Below are 21,188 nucleotides of genomic sequence, written 5' to 3' on the forward strand. Positions count from 1 at the left end.
TAACGGCTCTATGAAAGTCGTCACTTTCCTCGATTTTTTGCAGTTAAAAGCATTTTATACAACGCCAATATTGAGATACTTGTGTCTACCTATCTACGTCTATAATTATGGTATTCATTTACGAATGTAGTAACAAACGTTCTCGTTTACGCGCCGTTACAGATGGATAAACATCGCTTGTGCTGCCTTTGTATTCTCTAGAGAAAAAACTTTTTTTCTAGTATATATTAGCGGCATCGATACTCGCTGTATGCCTATTCTGATTCCTTCGCCAATACATCAGTATGAAATGTCAACAAGTCTTAATAGAATCAGGCAGAAATAAATATTTAATATTGCAGTCTACCTTGTGATGATACTGTGTCATGCCAGTAAAAATCATTGGATCTCGTATCATCGGTTTCGGGCTCTTCACCTAAGTTACTATTGTAGGGTTCTGTAGCTCGAATCAGCTTTTATGCACCAGATCCAACGATTGACCAACACGACCGGGGTTGAATCTATTTCTCTTATCGAGCGTCACCTTCCCACATGTATCCTGCTCAAGGTTCGTGGACGTTATTATTATTATTGGATTATTATAAAGGATATTGGTGTAAACTACCCTCAACATTCCGTATCGTCTATTTCTGTTGTGGCAGAAAGTAGATTTTTTAGTAGACAGTCTGATATCTAATTGAATTTTATCGATGGTATTAAAAATCCACACCAAAAATAATTAGTACCCTTGAATATAGAGCAAAAACAACTGTCGTACGAGTTATCCAAGAATATAAAGTAAAATGAATATCAAAAAATTGAATCCACCCATTTTTCAAGACCGGTCGTTGTATCGGTATCTACCGTATAGTTCGTTTTACGTTACCACACGTCGTCATGACAAACCAATAACCTTCACAACGACCATCGGCGACAGATTCGTAAATGCCAGCATTTCACACTCCTCATAACAGTCAGCCTAATGCAATGTTTACACTACAGTTCCTCGTGCAAAATGATATTCCACAGTGTCATATCCTCCTCTTAAGAACAGATTTAGCTTCATCGACTTGTTCGACTGTTCATCCTTCCTCCACTATATGCAACGGCGAGACAAACCGTTTTTGTGCTCTACAGAAAAAAAACCAGAATTTATCTACCAAACTAACTATTTACTATTTGCTTTTTACTTTCATTACGACGATGAATTTCCTCTCTGTTTGTGTTTTCTGTCTCATTGTCGCTTACACGCTCTGTCGCTAAGTGATTTTAGGGTTACTTTCCCTCCCTCACACGCTCACTTCGTCGATCTGTCACTCGTTCATTGCTCTCAAATACTCTTCCACATTAACCCAAAAGAGTCTCATCGAAAAAAAGTGGATACGGCCAGATGTTCGTGAGTGTGAACGCCCCTCGCTAAGTTGTCCATAGGCCCCACTCAGGCCCTTCTCCCTTCTACACACATACACTTGCGGAGTGAAATGATAATTTAAGTGCCATTCAACTGGTTTACCTAGGGGCTGCAATTATTTCAGAATTTTTTGGCCTACTTCGATTATGTTGGAAAGCGACGTAAAAAAAGAGATGAGAAAGCTACAACTAAGTGTAAGCGATTGCGCCATGTGCGTACGGTAGACTTCTTTGAGAAATGCCCCTCAAAGGGCTGCTTTGATGCACTGCAGACAACTGGCGTAGACGCCTCGAATGGAGCTAAAGCGAAATAGTTGAGTACAAGCAGCAATGAATCATTGTCGTATTTGACTTTTAAATCAGGCCGCAAATGCCATTTGAATGTGCAGGGGAGCCTACGCAAACCAAACTCGAATATAAGGATTGTCTGAATTCGATGCGAAGCTAGTTCGCTATCAGACGTCCGCCAGGGCAGGACGTCGATTTACCCTGGCGTGAAGTCGAAGCTACGATCTAGAGAAGAGCTCTAGGGATTGGGGCCGATAACGAAAACCACTAAAGCATCTAACGTTGTATTGTTGTTTTGAGAGTATGCTCTATGTTTTGATTCCTTTGCTGCTCCTCCTACCCCGAAAATTCAACGGACGATAACTTATACACATTTTCACTGACGTTGACATCCTACCGCGGGAGAACATGTAAAGATCGGCTGTGTGTTTTGAAAGATCTCTATGAATGCCAGGCATTATACGTCGACAGTGTGTATGAAAAAACGCGTTAAAGTAGCTGTCGACGATAAGTTGGAACATCGCTAGCACATTTGGCGCTACCCTCACCTACACCGTAGTGAGTTATTGAGTTACAAACAAGCTTTGATAGAGAAAATTATACTGGAAAAGAGTTGTCGCTGTAAAATCGTTGGCCTTTCTGGGCCGTCTGCAAGGTCTGTACCGGCCGAAAATTCAAGACTCAGGTTTTCTGTACGCATCAAGCAGCAGATCCAAGCGCACACTCAGTAAGTTAGTCTAGGTTCCTAATAGCAATTCGATCTTCCAATATAAAATAAATCAAACTGCGCGAAAAATCTCGGGCAGATCTGTCTTTTTCAGCCGTATACGCGCCCATCCAAAAGTAAAAAAGACCACCTCTCTTGCTCATCTCGCGAGTTCGTTTATTTGCTTGCTCTCAAAAAAGGGCAGAGTGAGAGGCGTAAAATGAGCGTGTTAAGCGTAGAATGGGGTACACCGTTCGACGGTTATTATGTAATTGACATACGGAGACACGCAAGTTGAGCGAACAAAGGTAACTTTGGCCTGCGATAACAGGAATGACAAATTCATTTCTCTAAGATACATACGCTTCAAGTAGGGTGAGCCAGGTCTGTTGATGCTATTTGCGCCTTATACTGAACCTATGTTCGGGGCAGCCTACATACGAATTATTGGGAAATTAGCTTTTAGTGTTACAAGATCTTAAGGCTAATAAGTTATTACCCTTCATTAAGCAATTGTCCTTCATTGTTGAAAATCACCGTGTGGAGAGAAACCCATTAAGCATTGCTGGCCTACATTTAGGAACTGAATCGTTTTTGGAAAATTTCGTCTCAGTCCCATCAACTCCGTGCATGCCTACGAAACCGCACGCTTTTAGCATTTTCCTTTGGAACGTTCTATTTCTTCTAGAAGAAAGGGTCCGCTTATATTTTGCATAGATCACACATACCCTCCTCAAAGTGGATGAGCGAGCGAAAACGGGAGTTGGTTCAAAGGCTAACCTTAGGCAGAAGTTAACAAGTGAACCGCTTGTGTGATCTTAGATCGCGATTTCGGCGAGAAAACTCAGAAGATGATTTTGAAGAAGTTGATATAGCAGAAAACAAACAAAAGTTGGTGCAGAGTTAAGGCCATCTTCGTTAACCTTCTCCTGACAGAAAAAGGCGCATGCATTTCTGTGAGGCCCGCATTCGGTACGATAATCGTGCGTGGTGGCGCCAATGCCGAAAGATTTCATACGGCCTACGCTGCTGCGCCAATTCTCTATTGCTACCTGCACAGTAAACTCTTTTAGCTTCTAACACAAACGAGACTTTGAATCGAGACTTCAGGCATACACAATATTACTCTACAAAGATTTCGCAAAGATGGCTTTTTCGAGTTTATGAGATGCGTAGTTGTGCTGCACCGAGACTCGAATGTGAATAGGTCTTCTCTATTGATGACAATGTTTAATATTTATTTAAAATCGTTCTAACCAAAGGAGATCTACTACACTACCGAATTATAACAAATTGTATTTTGAAACGGATGTGAGCTTTTGCCTCAAAAAAAGTGATGCCTTCAATAAAAGTTACCAGCGACCTCGTTGCTTCATTGTAGCTAGATCTTAGACTTCGCAGAAGTTCGCGGTTGAAGTTAGTCTTCTCGGCTTTGTATATGCTTACACATTCCGGAACGGTATGCTTTTATTTACTAGTAGGTTGTCAACTCCTCAATTTAGCTAATACAGTATTTAAGCAGTACTCGCGCTGCCCTCTACAGCTTTTTTTTTTTTGAATTTAAAAAACGAATATTTTTAAACTTTTTATTCTTTTTAGGAACTAAAGAGTTTTTTTTTTCTGGTTTCTCGGTCCGCTCTGATCTAATTCTGATCTGAGAAGAACTGATCTAAATTCTGCCGACAAGAAGACTCTTACGTCTGCCTATGATACTCGACAACTACTTCAGTACTAATACTCCTCTGCTTCAGCTTCTCTAGTGACACTAACATCCTGGTATTGGCACTGGCATGGACGAATCGCAAATATTATATTTTCCTTTTATCTCTCATAAAGTTATAACGGGCGACAATTTCAGCTGTATTTTTAGGACTATATTACGTTCCAATTAATATTGCTATGGTGTGGTTAAAGCAAATTGTCTTGGACTCTTAATAATAATATTTTGGTTCAACTAGAAATTTGAATACATAATATCATAATGAACTGATTGATGCAATCAGAGGAAAATGCATAGATATCCAAGTACGTGGGCGCGAACGGCGTGGGTACACGACCGTATGTATTGATAATATGTTTAACAATTATCACTCTTATTGTCCTATTTCTGACAGAGCCATTTTGTCATCATGTAGCACGTCAACGTCTTCCAGCTTTGTCGCGTTATTGATTCCATCGATTTTATAATTATTTTTGAACTGCTTGAGTTCTTGGTTGGTTTACTAGTCGACAGTCGTTCCTCTGGCCCCTGGCCTTTAACCTACAGCTTTAGACCTCGGGTTTAGCTCCTTAGCCACCAGGCCCGCTGAATAAATAGATGTAATTAATACCTACCGACTCGATTGATTTCTCCCCTCTTTACTCTATTTGATCGCTGCGTATCACTTTGCCGACTGCTGCTGCTGCTGCTGCTACTACTCCTATAATTTATTTCTTCTACTAAAACGATCTTTGTCCTTAGCCCCTTTTTGTGCACCTAATTACCCCAATTTTTGTTCGAGTCTAGATATATATTAGCTTCTATGTAGACGCGAGCACCTGATAATCAGTTGTTCGATTGCTGTGGTTCTAACTCGGTATCCCGGGCTCTGACAGCCGTCAATGGCTACTTATAGAGAATACGTCTCGAGGTTGAGATACTATGCTCTAAAACTTCGAGATGAAATGAAAATTAAGTCATTTTAGCGTGATTCGTCCCATCATATGCATCAATTTACACAGCGCAAAAATTTAAACAGGACGTCGTCTGCTATTAGCAGATGACGTGCGCAACTTGTTCTGTAGACGAAAACAAGCCGCCGAGAGCCCCTACGAAGATGCTCGCTAAAGTCGATGCGGCGTTCAGAGGCTAATTTTCGGATGACGGCTCAATCGCGTTGTAACGTTGAACCAGGTATCATGCATTGATATCCAGAATTAGAGAAATGTAACTATGTGTAACTCATATATTTCAATTATATTTAAAAAAAAAAGTGTTTGACTATGAAGGTGCATAGAGACTAAGTTTTACACAACTCAGATTAAGATTTTAAAGGGACACATATGAGAAAGTATGTGCGATAAAGGACAACAGGTCGTAGTTCCCAAAAAATAAATGAAAATTATAATGATAAAGTAATAATAATGCTCCAGATAAAATTACAGACTTTAAAAAGGAGCTTTAAAAAAGGCGCACTAACAACTACAACTATTACACACTTGGCTTCATTTAAAGCTCATTTAAAAAGTTCATTATATCAAATTTGTCATCCTTAGGGCAATGAACCAAACATACAACATAGCGTTATTCACAAAGCTAATCTCTAATCAGCAAAATTTATCATTAATTATCATCTAGATAATAATCTCTCAGCTAATTATCTGTCTAAAGGCATAATAGAATCGATTGTCAGCTATTATTAGATAACAAACATACAAAACACTACGAATCTGCGGGCGTTTTATCATTGAGCTCATCGCGTAAACCCGAAGTAGAGTTTAAATGAAGACCCGAAAACTCGATATAAACGTAAGACATTTAATACCCAAACAGCCACCGAGAAATAAAGGTAATAAACAAATCTGAATCATTCGAATATTTATAGTCGCCATTGTTTGCCTGCAGGAATTATCGTCGTATAAAAACTGCATTATAATACATCGCATAAAAAATTCATGACATATCCTCTTTGTGGTAAAAAAAACAACCGCCAGAGGTCGTCTCGTATATTTCTACAGTGAAAAAATAATCAAATGTCAAGTACGGTCCTGACGAGCAAACCATTCGAAGGTGCATCGTGAATCCGTCACGCCACGGTATTGTTATCCTTCATTCAAATATCAAGTTCACTCCGCGAACCAATTGGACGCCTCTTTGTCTCTGTCATACTCGCTAAATATATATTATATAGTCGGTCTCCGAGCTCCTCACTCGGAACTTTGAATGTCGCTGTAGTTAGCCGTAGCACAACTGCCCTCACTGACGCTGGCATATGGCTTAGGTCATACCCTATGCACCAGGTTACCCATTCCAAGCTATCTACTGCAGTTATATAATTGGAACGGGAAGCGATTGGCAAATCTTGTAATCCACAGATATTCAGACGACTGTCTACGCTGTATGTATGTATTATAGCGAATCGCTGCTCGTTCTCATGGGCATAACGATCGTTACTTTTAGTCTGTACCATTACAATGTCTGTCTATTATTGGTAAATGTCACACGCATCCATTGAACTGTGCCGCGAAGAGAAGCGGCAGCCACACACTTATGAATGTCCGCTGTAGTCCTACTCGTTTTCCGTCCTGCCATATATATATATGGTACGAAAGACATTTGGTGTGCTAAAGCACATGCGAATCTATACGAGCTTCATCGCTTGCAGTTCTAGGCCGCTTTATCGAGCCACAGACTCAATACCGCAGTGCAGAATAGAAAAGTTGTGGGCGAACCCAATACGACAAGACGTTGGGATGACACCGGAATGCGGGAGGCGGAAGGCGATAGAAAATTTGCAAATGCCAATTTGGTGAGTGACCTGTGTGCGGTACTTTGTTACCTATTGTATATGAGGCACCACTACTAATGTACGTAAAAAAACCTGATCCAACAACTGTCGTCCCATGTATCCGGTCCACAGCTGCCGATGAATTCTGTATTACATTCTGCTATCTTACAATTAAACATCGACTGAGTCGTACTTTGATCAAGCACAGTAGAACCGTCTTTCCCCTTCCTTCTTGTTTCTCACGTGGCTTTCTTTACCGAAAGGAAAAAAGATTCGCTATTGTAACCTTTATTGTGGGCCAAGCAAGCGTCCTGCCGTCTCGAAAGACACCGACAGCGACGACAACTGTGAACACGATAAGGAACAGGATAATAATAAGGCGAAGATGAAGCGCGACGTAAGAGACTTGAGATATGGTTGCTGGGTTACGATACTTATGCCGGCGTCCACACGGAAGGCAGATATGTGCTTCATCTGCTTGCGTCCGACAGGAATCAAATGCTACTGTGAGCAGGAGGAGAAGCGACGTCGGCTACGCTACGCAGCCAGGCAACGGCCTGAGCTGAAGGAGCAGCGGTCGGTTCTGTCTTTACGTTCGTTAAAAGCGGGTGCGGTTTGCGTGACGAACGCATACTACGATTTTCTATAGCATTTATCTGTCAGACGTGTTTTCCAGTCACTGTTCACAATCCGGTCTATCACTTGCATACCACGAGCAATAGTCTGAACCGCAGATAACAACAGTGGCATGCCGTATACTAGAAAAGTTTGTATGCTTAATTCAGGCTGTTTCAATGGTTCTCTGTCATAGTGCGAGGTTTACTCACCTTTCCCTGATTGCCGAATGTAAGGTGCTTTCAAAATAAGTGGTACTTTTCTAGCCAATAGCTCATGTAGCACTCACATAGTAACCGAGCTTCGAAAACAGGCTTTAAGAACATTTACAGAACGTTTGTAAACACAGTATGAAACCTCGCGATGCGGATGTTCTTGCTCTTTCATATGTAAAGTTAGCGTAAAGGAAAATCGCACAGTTATTGCCTGCACGCGTAGCTGGCGCGGTTTCCGTTGTCGCTATGCTGCGATTTTTAGTATTGGTCGATGACAATTTTGAGCATCGGCTTTCACAAAAAGCCTTCTGTCATTAAATACGAATGTGTGAACACCTGTGTACTAGTGCCTGTGTTCGCCTACAGTCTAACGGCGGTGTAGTCGCTAATGTTTAGGGCTTCAGTGCCTCCCTCGGGTCGTGCTTTTCGTTCCTGGGCATCAAACTACCCCTCTTCTCTCATTTTGCCCTTAGAAAAAATTGCGAGAGGCGGCGGCAGTAGCCAGTTAGAGACAGCCAGCAAGCCGACACGCGGCCAGCACAGGACATAAGCCCTTAGGCAGAACTGGGCTCGTACAAAGTTAGTCGCTCGCGGTTCTAGTGTTCGTCACGGCGATGGTCACCTGGAAGAGTAAATGCTGCACACCAAGACACGAGATAAAAATGATGTAGGGCGCAACGAAGCAAGCAAAAGGTTGTCTTGTCTCGTCGAAATATCTCAGCGTTCCGAAGGCTGTCCTATGACACCTGGGCGCGTTTGAGGATTGTGAACTATAAAGATCGAGAGGGATTTTGGATAGAAGGCGTTAAAGCTAAAACGTATTTGGGCCGATATAGCACACAAATACACCATTACGCAACGACTTGCTAGAGTGACAGGGAGTGTACAAGGAAGTATTCCTTCTCCGCGTTGTAAAACTCTCAGGTCAAGAACTACGCAAGCAAGAAGGTGATTACAAATATCTTATGTTTGGGCTTCCGCAATCAGTCGCTACTGGCGGCGATCGAGTATGCTGGAACTAGCGAGCGGGCGGTTAAAAGCGGTCTCTCACATAGGGTTCTTTTTTTACTTAGTTAATAACCTGTGGTCATCGCTTTCGCCCTCGCTGTCTTTTATCTTCCCCACCCTGACATGTGCGTTGGTCTTTTTCTAGTCTTTTTCATGTTTAAAACTATCGTTTCTTTCGTGTGTATACCTCAGACTATAGAGATACACGAGTGCAAAACGACGGGTGAAGAAAAACGCCAGTTGTCTTTCCCACGGAACGACTGCCTTTACGCCTCGAGTCTATGAGCACTCCTTTTACTCTAAGGCGCTCACACACTTGGTTTATTCCTTACGTCCACCGCACTCAATGCTTAGGCATCAGTGTGAACGTCAACTCGAACGCGAAGTCTGAAGGCGGAACTTTGCTCGGTGTCTGAGGTGTTTCTGAGTGGCGGAACAACCTAATATAACTTGCACACTTACATCACGGCTAAAACGAATGAGAAGAGGGGGAGCTTCCTTCTGGAAATGGTGCCACAAAACCCGATAAAGAATGCGATCTTCCAACGAATATCTCATGTTCTTTTTGCAAGTCAAAGAAGACTACTGCCATTTGTCGTCCGAGACATCGTCGAGTGAACTTAATGTTACTACCTCGAATCGGACCCGAACGTGGTGGATTCTTTCAGACCCTGCAAGCCTGAGTCATTCATATTTGACATGGCTCTTGTGCTACTTGATACGAGTCTTTGATTGATCTTCGTACACACATACAAGTATTTGATGACGGTAATGGAGAAAGAAAAATGGCCAGGCATAAGTGTCTGATATAGTCTACGACATTGTATATCGTTCACAAGACACACGAAACACGGATGATATTTGCATTTTTCAACCTAAGTTCAACGGAAATTGATTGCATAGCGTTGCCGTATATATTTTTAATTGAATCAGAAGCTGTTACGAGAGGTTCTAATACATCGATTTTAAGTCCCAGATCTAAATCGCTGATTTTGTGTTCTCACTATCTTATATGCAGCGTAATGGGATAATTATCTGATATTGCTCCATTGCTCATATTGGTGTTTTGTCTCTGTGTTACGAGTCCTACATCGGGTATCGCCATAGGGCATTCTATTAGACTGCTGGCTTCCAGAGTAAAACAAAGTGTGCCTATGCCGACGTTCGAACCTAGACCACAAAGTGCCCCTAACATTGGCATGCGAATACGTTACCAAGTAAGCTATGACGGGGACTATTGATTTGTATCTAGCCAAAAAAAAAAAAAACTGCAGTCGTAGAATGTACGTCACGCTGAACTAAATCAATTTTAGAGCGACAGGTTTACAATATCGAGTCTATTAATATCTGTTAATATGAAAGATTTTAAGTGCTAAATAAATATTTTCTTTTCAGCTAAGTGATTCTGCGTCGGCTATTTGTGCGAACTAAGAGAAACTTAAGTTTTTATAGTAAACATCGCGTATAAGAAGAAATACAAAACATTTAAAAACAAGAACAAATGATAACAGATACTTTCAACTTTATTTTAGACTTTGGCTGAATCAAAACTGCTTAAACTTGGTACGTAGTGAAATGGAAATTGACATTGTAATGTTATATAACCTAATAAGCCGTTTTCTGCCGACACCTAAGCTAAACCCGTGACCCCCACTGAACGCCTTAATGTTTTTTTTTGATATAAACATATCGAGTTATTTATGTATAACGCATGAACGACGAAATAAATTCCCATACTCAAAATCAAGTTATGTATTACCTTCGTTCAAGCTTGTCGGTTCTATGTCGTTCTATACAAGTTTATAATAATAAACAGTAGCAATTCGAAATCTGAATTTGCAACTCATCGAAATTGGCCCTTCAGGCCACTTCTACATCACAGGATTTAGACGAGCTCGTTACGTGCTCAAAGACGTACTTCGTCAAAATGTTTATATATTTATCTTCTAACCTCGAGACCAAAACTAGAGATCCTATAATTACACCGTTTACGTTTTTATATAACAGGAAAAATTTTCAGAGGAAATTTTGTGGGTTTTTTTGGTACTGTTTTTTGAAAACATCACAGACCCTGCACCACAAATCTAATAGAATTGCTGCACTCCTATTGAAAAACAGCGCTAAGGCCATTGAACACAAAGGAACTCGTTGAGCTGTATGGATGACTTGAAATGCCCCTTTAATCACAACACTGTTGCTTTATTTCGTAGAATAGTATATCATGTTATTAGATTGGAGATAACATTACGTGGGCGCTAGTCAGCCAAAGGTACGCGATAAGCTAATTTTGAGCATATATTTTTTTAAAAAGATTGCTGTATCCGTCGGGGATCGAGTCTGGCCCTTTGGCCGGTGAGACCCCGCGGCAATCTTCCCTACATTTAGACTATAAAGGCTTCATAAAGAGATCCATAAAAGAAAGTCAATAAGAAAGTTATGTGTCGAAATCGCAAGTTTAGCATATAGAAATAGAAGAAACCTAAAAAGAAAATTGGGACAGCAGTAAGGGTTTACTGAAGTTTAGCCTCTGCCTTGTGCAATCCTTTGTTAACTCCAGCGCAATACGGAATCTGATGAAGGCGAAACAAGGTGTCTACAGCGAATGATCCTGCCCACAATTATATTTTCATCGTGGGGTACTTCACTACTGCTCGATCAGCTGAGGATTAATTGGCTACAAACACTGGATGAAACAAACTGGTAAAGGTTAATTTGAAAAACGGCCCAATTGAACCTTTAGATGCGCAAATCGTTCATTTAACAAATGTTTAGAATAATGCGTTTATAATTGCTTTCTACATAACACGAATCGTTCGGTTAGCAAAAACCGTTGTACAGTGTCATCCAGTTACTGCAATTCTAATACTAAAGGTAGCTTCTTCGAATATTATAAACTCATGAAGGGGAACCCGAGCCATTTCCTTTGTGTGATTTTTCCACCAGGGACGGAAACGGTAGGCCCTAACTGATGCAGTACGATCTTCTGATCTCGAGGGCAGCATTCAGGGGACTGCGCCAGAGTTTGCCGATGAGCTATGTCAGAAGCATGGGTCTGTGTTCCGGAGGTCATCTGTAAATCGTGGATGTTGCTTTTTTCACTTCGTAACTAAACACTGGTGCTGTTGCAATTATTCAACCGTCTAGGGTCCTGCAACTGTAGAAGCTTAGCTTTGGTTGGATGGAAAAATCGGTCGTCGTTGATACCTTCCTGGCGTTTATGGCTTCGATAGGCTAAAACTGAACACCACTTTTTATCTATCCTCGTTTTCCTATTTTCTCGTCTCTTTCTTTTTATTTACTTTTCTGCACCTTTGTTCCATTCGCTCGCTTCTTCTTGTGCCTGTTACTCCGTGTAAATCAGTCATTGCACCGTCTTCGCACAAACTTTACCTCGTTTACCTTTACTCCCGTGTCATAACATTCGCCCACGAATCCCTACTGTTTGTCCCTGGGCCCCATCCCTCACAGTCCCAAAATTTTCTCAAATAACGCTTAGTGAAAATCACGCATCAGACACCCAATGCGGGGTGAAGATCATTTTAGGTAGGCCTTTGCACTTGTTCTACCGATGTCCATTAGAGGTGGATTACCATGGCTACGAAGCTCGGCTGGTTATGCAGAGGATAGTTCTGTGGTCATAATGTTAGTAAGCTAACGATGCCAAGAAAAAAAAACGTTTCTCTTATTACTTCGACGGGTCGATGTGTCCCAGCAAGTTGAAGGCAAGCGCCCATTTTTTACCTCATTTCTGTAGCTTCCCGTTACTGTATTTATTTCTGGGCTGAATTGGTTTCATTGTGTCCAAATAAAATCATTTAGCCGAAAAGAAGCATTGCGGATCATAACTAGAGGGGGGCTTCTCACGTTCTTAGGTACTAGCCCTTAGCTAGCATACATTTCCTATTTGCACGCACATTGATATAGAAGCAACAAGGTGACGAATTTGTCGGAATGTTTTCTTACAAAAGGAGAACGGGGAAGGGCGAGGGGAATAACGGTAGAAGGAATAAAATCAAATTATTAGGTAATACCTTTGCTGTGAGAGTTTCGCTCATTGCCTTATTTCTTAAGTATATCGGATTTTTATATGACAAAGACTGATCACGTCGCTATAGGGTCGCTTCCATACACAGTGGGACAGAAATGTTTCCCACTATGGATTTTTCACATAAAATCAAGTAGCTCGGCTAATTTACACTTCTGACGTTCGCATCAGTCATTGACAAACCAACTGTATTGACCGTAGCATGCTTAACAATATGAGACAAATCATACATTTAGACAGAATCTTTTTATGCTTACATTTCCGTCAATAAATGTTACGAATTAGACGAAGATGCCAGTGACTTGATCCTATGCAATGAACATAAATGTATCTCTAAAAATGACTACATTTTTTTTTATAAAATATCTTATATCCAACTTTTAATAAGTTTATGTAGCAAATTTCTACTCATCCCACGATCTTATGATTTTTCTATTAGATTAAATGAATCAGAATTAGCCTGACCAGTATAATTAACGCACTTACCTACTCGTATCACAGCCTGCGCTGCGTGTATTCCGCGATGCATTATAATGGCGGTCATGGTCAACCAACCCGGACGTGATAATAGCCCTCTCTCTTTGGCTCACAAACATAGTTATCTTCCGCGCCATCACCATTATCATCTTCCGTTTTATCTTCACCGTTAAATCCGCCGAACCAAGCCGCCGGTAAATTAAGTGGTTGTAATGTATTACGTACAGAATGGGAGCATTTCATTCTGGCATATTTGAATTATTTACCTCATGCAAGATCTACGAGCGTACAGATTTATGGAGCTACTTACGAGTTACGGGTTTGTCAAGAGACTGTACCGTACTGCTTTAACCTAGAATTTGCGATATATAGGCATGCAAAGCACCGATGCCCACAAATAGCTAGGGCATAGTCACAAAAATATCAGTCACATTTACTGATCGATGTCCTGAGGTTTCCAAATGTAGGCAAATCGTTTTGAAGTGATGCGTTTGACCTGAATGCGCATGTTAGTCCGGCCCAGCCTAGCTTAGTATAGATCCTGCTTTTGCCCAATGGCCATCACAGTCGTTAATTAATATCCTTTAGTTATTTTTTAATTAATTGATCAGATTTCGTGTATCCGGACTAACACACAAGATTATATAAAGATTACGTTAGCAGGCAGTGTTATATTAGAAGTTAAAACCAGCTAATTCAGAATGAGAAGTTTGCTATTATCGAATAACAGCCTCACCAATAACTGTTTACGAGCACTTTTTCGAGCGAAACAAAAATCAAGAGCCTATTTAATCCAAATATAAATTCTCCTGAATACCAAGACGCATGTCCTGGTTAGATTTTTGTCTATTTTTATCAGGACGGAAGCCTCACACTACTGATACTTCGTTCGCAGTAATTTATGCGACAGAATACAGATCAACTTTGAATTTAAAATTAGCAGAATGTAGTGGTGTTTTTTAATCAAACGTGATTGCAGAGTGATTCGAAATTAACAACTAAAATGCTATGAGATATTTTTAAGTGTTGACTGATCCAAGACCCATAATTGTGGATACATCCATAGCCTGACTGAATAGTGATAACGACAAGGCTATTATTACCTTAAAATATTTTCGTAAAAAAGTTCACCGATGGAAAATTCTCATTAAGATATGCTCTTAAAGCACGACGATATAGGTGCAGATGCGGTGTTCTGTTGGAAACAAATTTCGCCAGTTTCTTTAAGGACTTCTCAAGTGCGTGGTAAATTAAATCCTTACAGTAAACATAACCAGTATTGTCAAAAAGGGAATGGCCCAATTAAATGACTGTATATATTGTGCATATGCATGTGCAGCATTTTCCTACCGGGTGACCTTTCTGCTCGTTGTCTGTCTATGCCCGAATTCGAACCTGGACCCTCGGCCCCGCTAAACCGAAAGAAGTCACCTGGTGTTTTTGCGGATTCATTTTACCTTTCTTTACTTGGTGCTAAATAGCACAATAAATGTAAAGTATGTCGACATGAGAATGGGTTTTGCGCACGGCGAATTATTAGTTTGTTCGCTTCCAAGATTAGTTAATCGATCAGAGCAGCAGCAACAACAACTCACCCAGGTTGCAGGGTCTGATGAGCCTCCGTCGAGACGATCAGGAGTAACGCCGTTATCACACTCAGAAGCCGGTTCATTGTCACTTTGCTAAAACATACCGAAACGGACACACACACGGGATTAATACAGACGTGTTGATGATAGACGAGGGAGACACGTTGTTTGCTTGATCCAGCTAGCTTCCCTAAGAGCCACGTCTTGTCCCGGTTGATGATATAACTGTTACCCGTGCCATACCTTTGCTATGAGAATTCCATACGAACGTATGGACTCGATTAGTTTTTTCTGAAAAATCAAAACGACGGACAGCGCGCACAACGATCTAATGAGCACGTGCATACGCCGAAAGACGTACATACACACCTAAAACGGCTACGCGTCCCGTATTTGCAGATTTTCATCGATTTTTTTTAGGGTGCTACGCTAGCCGTAGTAATCTTCTTATCCCGCTTTGAAGAGCTCGTATTGTTAAGACGGTTAGTAAACGTGAAGAGCGTTAAACCTTGTTCTTACCATTTACGACTCCCCTTCAAGGCACTCACTGTTTCTTCCAAGTATCTTCAATGGGTTCCAGCTCTAGGATTGACTTTTCGCACTGCCCTGACCGATACAAGTTTCCGTACGCAAGCAAACGTTTGTCGATTTCTTGCATCTACTGTTGATTTTGTTGTCCAATTTTAAAGGAGAGTGCAGGGAGTGGTACGAGATTTCAAGTCTGCCTTCGTCATCGTCTCCCTAACAAAAATGAAAATACAGTCAATTTCTGAAGTCGGAACCCGATCGTCGTCGATGACGTTGATGATTTTCGAAATAATGCACGAGTAGCAATGAGACGGAAATTAATAAATTTCCGTGCGCGTGCGAGTCAGACTTCGGTGTGTCTATGTGTCTTCGTCTCCGTGTGTGTCAGCAGTGTAATTGCTATCACAGGATTATCTTACCCCTAATCTTGTACTGCTGATACTCCTGACCCCTCCGACTCTTCGGACCCTGAGCGCCGCCAGCGCGAAACGACTACTATCTGCGAGAGGAGTCGTACTTAAATTTAAGGCGCTGCAAAAGGCGCTGGCGTGCCACTTTGTTCTTAAGGCGACAACTTCCACCTGTTTCTATTGTTTGTTGTTAGTGTTTCTTTTTTCGTCTTGCCCTTCGTCCGACTGCGCCTCTTAGTAAGTTACTTCTAAATCTTCATAGGTTGTGCTATTCTTGCTGACATATATTGACGTTTGTTGAGACACTGTTGCAATTTGTATGTGCGTGTATTGGTTAAATGTGTGCGTCTTCACTGAAAACTCTCTAGAAAATAGGGCTGATTGTTTCAGTACGGCAGATCGATTGTTCTGTTCAACGGCAGTGCGTGAACTGAGAACGGCTTGACCTGTCACATATTAGCTTCACCTATGCGCAGACACGAAGGTTTATGCAAGAGCACGATCGACTTATAGATGCGACGCTTTTTTGAGCATCCAGACAGCTCAGTCTTGAAATTGTGGATTGGTTACGGCTTTTCTAAATCAATTTGTTGAAACAGATTCGTTTTTTATTATATTAGCTAAATACGTTTAGTAAAGTTGGCAGGTTTCTCGTGTGCGATCGGTGGTTGTTTGTTGTGCTCATAGACTTCGCGTGTAGCCTCGCGTTCGTCCCACGTGATCCGAAATAGTGGGGTTAGCTCGTCAGATTGAAATCCTTTCAAAATAGATGTCAAATCAAGACTGACTGAGCCTTTTGTCTCGCAGAGAAACGCGACCGATTGCTGCTGATTACGAGGTAATGTTACAAGCCATATTTTGCCAATCCACTACTGTTCCGAGGACATGCAGAATTCGTCAATGACCCAAACAAAACAAAGCTGAAAGCTACTGGCTATAGTGACGTCTAGAGAAGCTCCGGAACCTTTATTCGTTCCTAGGTTAACACTTGTTGTCCCAGGCGAGATACAAAGTTGAGTGTTCTTGTACTACCTTAAGTCAGAAATTAGATTTCAGCTGGGCCGATTACAGCGGTCTTAGGGCGCAATTCGTTGAAAAGTTCCACCCTACGTTCATATTTCACACATCTGTAGACATTTTCGTAGTAAAAAACAGTTTAGTCAATCTGCGGCTTGATATTTTTTTAATTAGTCTCCGAATAGCACTTATGGTCGTCCGTTTTCTTCGTTTCGTCCTGAACATGTGCCAAACTACAGCCTAAAATCTTACTACGCTTCAGGACTTCACGAGTTCCATCAACGTTCAATTGGGTTGTCGGCTCAGATGATTAATTGGTGAGCGATGAATGACGATGGTGATGAAGACAGCAGTAACGAACAGCTGGAATCTAATTATCCGTTCGAATAAGAGCAATAGCAATAATAGTAATAATAATAACATAGCAATGCTCACGAGGCCTGTCTCGTCACCCTTTATTTTGACGCTTCCCTGCGAATACTTCAGTGAACGTTGACGGGCGCATGTTGATACCACCGTCGCACTTGGCGCGAGCACAATTTATGATTAAACACGTTTTTCTCCTTTTCCAGTCAACGGGTCACGTTATAGTCCCGCCGCACCAATGCAAAACAAACGAATTCACAAGCAACAACAGCAGCAGCAGCAACAACAACAACAACAACAACGACGACGACGACGACGACGACGACAACAACAATAACAACAGCAGCAACAAGTGCAATGACGATTTGAGAAAACACCCGCGCACTTTTCGAATCGCACGCCGACTTTTTGTACTGCTATTATAAGTTTATTATGAGTGCTATTAGGCTAATTAGTAGGGTCACAAAAACTCGAAAAATATTGAAAAAAAGAGACTGAACAACAAGTTCATTTGTTAATTCCAGCGTGATGAGGCAGGTATTTATATCTATTGATTTTCACATTTAGAAATAAGGCTACATTAGAAAATAAGGACTTACTTCACTGTAAAATAGCGGCTCGTAATGACGAAGGTGGTAATGTGCCTGCTGTGTAATTAAGTAGTTGGATGAATGCGACTTTCACAACAGCTGATGAAGATGATACAGTGCGTCAGGAAACTGTCAGGACGCAGACCGCTATTTCTACAGTTACGACTGCAAAGGTACAGCAGCTTCTTATTGTTGTTATTTTCGTTGAAGTTGTTAAAAGGAGCGCCGTATGCTGTCTGTGATTGTGATCGTGGACATAAGATAATGGCGCAATTTTCTTGCTGCTCAAAAGCAATTGTTTTCGTTAATTTTGATTTTGCCGATTGTTTAAAACTTCCTCTCGCTTCTGCTGCTGTTACTACTGGTTCTTGCAAAGTTTTCTCAGTTTATCTTGCGGTCAACTGGTTGAGGTCCTGCTAATGTCCTCCGATTTGCTTTTAACGTGGCTAGACTTCGAACAGCTCTTCGGGGCATCTTCTTCGACGCCGTCCACGTGTCCTAATCATCGAAAAAGTCTAAGTAAAGCGTTCACCCCGAATAGCGGCTCATGGAACGAACGCATCGGCACTGGAAACAAACAGATTTGCTCGATGGCCGAACTTGTGTAGCAGACAGCTAATTTCGCGCAACCTACTGGCCCTACCAAATCGTTGTTTGTGGCTTGTGTCAACGGTGAGGCCAGCGGCATCCAGTAGCGCAAGGGAACAAGATCTTGAGTCGTTGATTTGCAACGTTTTTCTGTTTGTTTGTTGCGTCCTGTAGCATGGAAAGTGGTTGTGGCAATTACAGAAACCCGAAATTACAATCCCCGTGATGGACAATAGACAACTCGGTATGCGTTCTTTGCTGTGATTCGGAACTGAACGAGATTCGATCTTGGATTCATCGGTCGATGCTGCTTGAAATGTGGCCTCCGACGTCTTTTTGGTAGTTGTTTTGGTTTGACTGGGTGTTTGTGGTTTCGTTGTTATTGTTGTTATTGTTGCCGTTGTTGGTGCTGTTATTGTTATGTGAGCTGTTACCGGCGTTGAGTACGGCGTAGCGCAGAACGATAATCCGCATCGAATACTAACAACAGTCGTAAGGCAGTATGCGGCTCTCCGGGCCGAACCCGGGCCCGAAGTCATTTTTGGGTCATAGTGATACCGTCCGTAGTCCAACAGTTAAACATGTTTTGTTTTGGAGCTCCTTCACCGCCTTCAGCTTAACTAGGTTCACGTAAGGGTAGAGCCATTCACCGGGTCGTAGCGATATCAACAAATGGAAAGCCGACCGACTCGATCAGAAAGTGTAAACTAACTTCAAATTAGATCGTTGCTCACTCAGGCTACTCATTGGTCAGGAATATCCTCGTTGACCGCGGCAATTCGTCGAACAGACTACCACTCGACCATTCTTAACTTTTCTTTCTTAACTTGCTAGACATGGGGAACTTCCTAAAGCACAACAGCATCCTCCACATGAACGTCACTTCGCAGCTGATACACAGACGTCTATTACACAGACAAAAGCATACATTCATTCACTTGTACGACATGCTCAATATAAGCGAATTCACTGCATTTAATCACTCCTAGAACAGTCACACAAAGCTCATTCTGTGAATGCGCGCTCTTTTCATCTAGCCGCCGATTTCTACTAATACTTTTATTACATATTAAAACTATCAAGCATTGGTTAAGTTAAATCGGCTCGATGGCGACCGGCACTTCACGTACTAACACCGATCTTGTCTCTCCCCATATCCTGCCGTACTTATGTCGGTTGCCCGGTGCAGCTCACATACGTGTTTTCAACCCAACGGGCTCACCGGGCCGTGGCTACGACTGGATGCCTGTTTTACGGAGCTGAGTCGCAGATCGAGCAAGCAGCTCCGGATTTCTAGTTCGGTTCGTGTCGACTCGCAAACTTCCCTCTCTTACTCGCCCTCTCCACATTGGGACGGGCAATCGCCGGCTGTCAGCGGAGTGGCCTGCACATTGGGGTGGAAGAGGACAACAGTAGCAATAGCAGTAGCATGCCAACCGAAAGCTCCAAAGGCCCAACGCCCCACCGCAAGGCGAACCTACGGCGTCCATAAGATCAAGAGCGCGAAATATATAGTATTCTGGACATGTCGAAGGTCTACGTAGTCCTTACATACACAAGCTACCCACCAGACAGGTGCATATAGGTTCTGAACGGCACGGCGATAGGGCAAGGTGATACACGAAAAAGAGCTACGGGCCAACATTCATGATGAGTGATCATCACTTTATCGGTGTTCCGAATGAAAGGCAAAAGCAGGGAGGAGCACTTGCAGAAACTTTGCCATACCTACGAGAGGGGAAAGTAGTAGTGATACAGACGACATGAATATAGAAATAACGAACACAAACATTGTCCTGTCTCAGAGCTCAAGAAACTTTATGGGACAGAAAGGAGTGGCAACAGAATACGTGCCGTCGAAACAAATACATAAATTGTTAGCTACAAATGCATACTTATACAGCGTTACGTATGTCAAAAATACACATTAATCTGTAAATTATAGTGGAATAGAAAAAGATATGAGCTTGGGGCAAATACAGACCTGAAGTTGCACCTGTCCAATGTGGAACTTCGTGGAACACCAACGAACCCTGGACACAAGTCAAAAGAAAATGCCCGGGAAAGCTTTCCGCAAAAATCCGGGCCAGTTTTTTCTCTTGCTGCTAACTACGTTCCCGATATTCAGTTGGTGTCATAACTACTCGCGCTACTAAAAGGAAGAATTTTCCAAAGGCTATGAGTTACGTTTGAGGTTTTGATTTTAGGAACGCTATGGCTTTCGCTAGCAATTTGTTATAAACTATAGTTTACACAAAGACATACGGCTGTATTATGAAAATGTCATATGATGAATTTCGTCGTAACGACATGGCGTTTAATTCTACCGCGTCGCTTCCACATTGAATCGATAAGTTTACCTACTCAATAAACGTTGGATCTACAGTGCTTATTTTCCGTTCATATGGAACCGAACTACTATTATATGTATGTGTTTCGTTGTGGAAAGTATATGGCTACCTACGCTGTTGGCCTGGCATTTTTGTGTTATTACACATGAAATTGACCATGTCTTCTTTGCATGCCCGGTAATAGCTAAAAAAAGAAAAATAATCACTTAATTCACAGAAATGTACCAACCTTACTAAATAAAATAGATGCCCATTTATTCGGAACGTGTTTTGATTACTACTTACTCGAGTTGTCGTCACGATCCAATTTAAACTTACTTTATTAATGCCGTTCGTGCCTTCTCCGCCTATATTCTTTAAATATGTATCACCGGTAGCTCCGGATTGATCCTGCTTATCTGTTTTGTGTGTTCGATGTGCCAGTGAACGTTTAGCACCAATACAGACTCCGAGCATCGAGGTACTTACGAAATAGGAACATTTTCGTATCTAATCTATGTAGAATTCGTTTATCGCAGT

General features: G+C 41.8%; 1 protein-coding gene across 1 annotated transcript in view; it reads right to left on the minus strand.

Moving 5' to 3' along the window:
• The window catches only part of LOC111270603 (gamma-aminobutyric acid receptor subunit beta), a gene marked incomplete at its 3' end in the record, with an annotated part of 90,499 nt that extends 75,175 nt beyond the window's left edge, over positions 1-15,324 (minus strand). Inside the window, 1 exon segment of the mRNA XM_022850904.2 lies at positions 14,826-15,324. Coding sequence (XP_022706639.1) covers positions 14,826-14,902 — 77 coding nt within the window.
• Between the last annotated feature and the right edge of the window lie 5,864 nt (positions 15,325-21,188).

This window comes from Varroa jacobsoni, unplaced genomic scaffold (assembly GCF_002532875.2).
Source record: "Varroa jacobsoni isolate VJ856 unplaced genomic scaffold, vjacob_1.0 contig00012, whole genome shotgun sequence".
Taxonomy (NCBI): domain Eukaryota; kingdom Metazoa; phylum Arthropoda; class Arachnida; order Mesostigmata; family Varroidae; genus Varroa; species Varroa jacobsoni.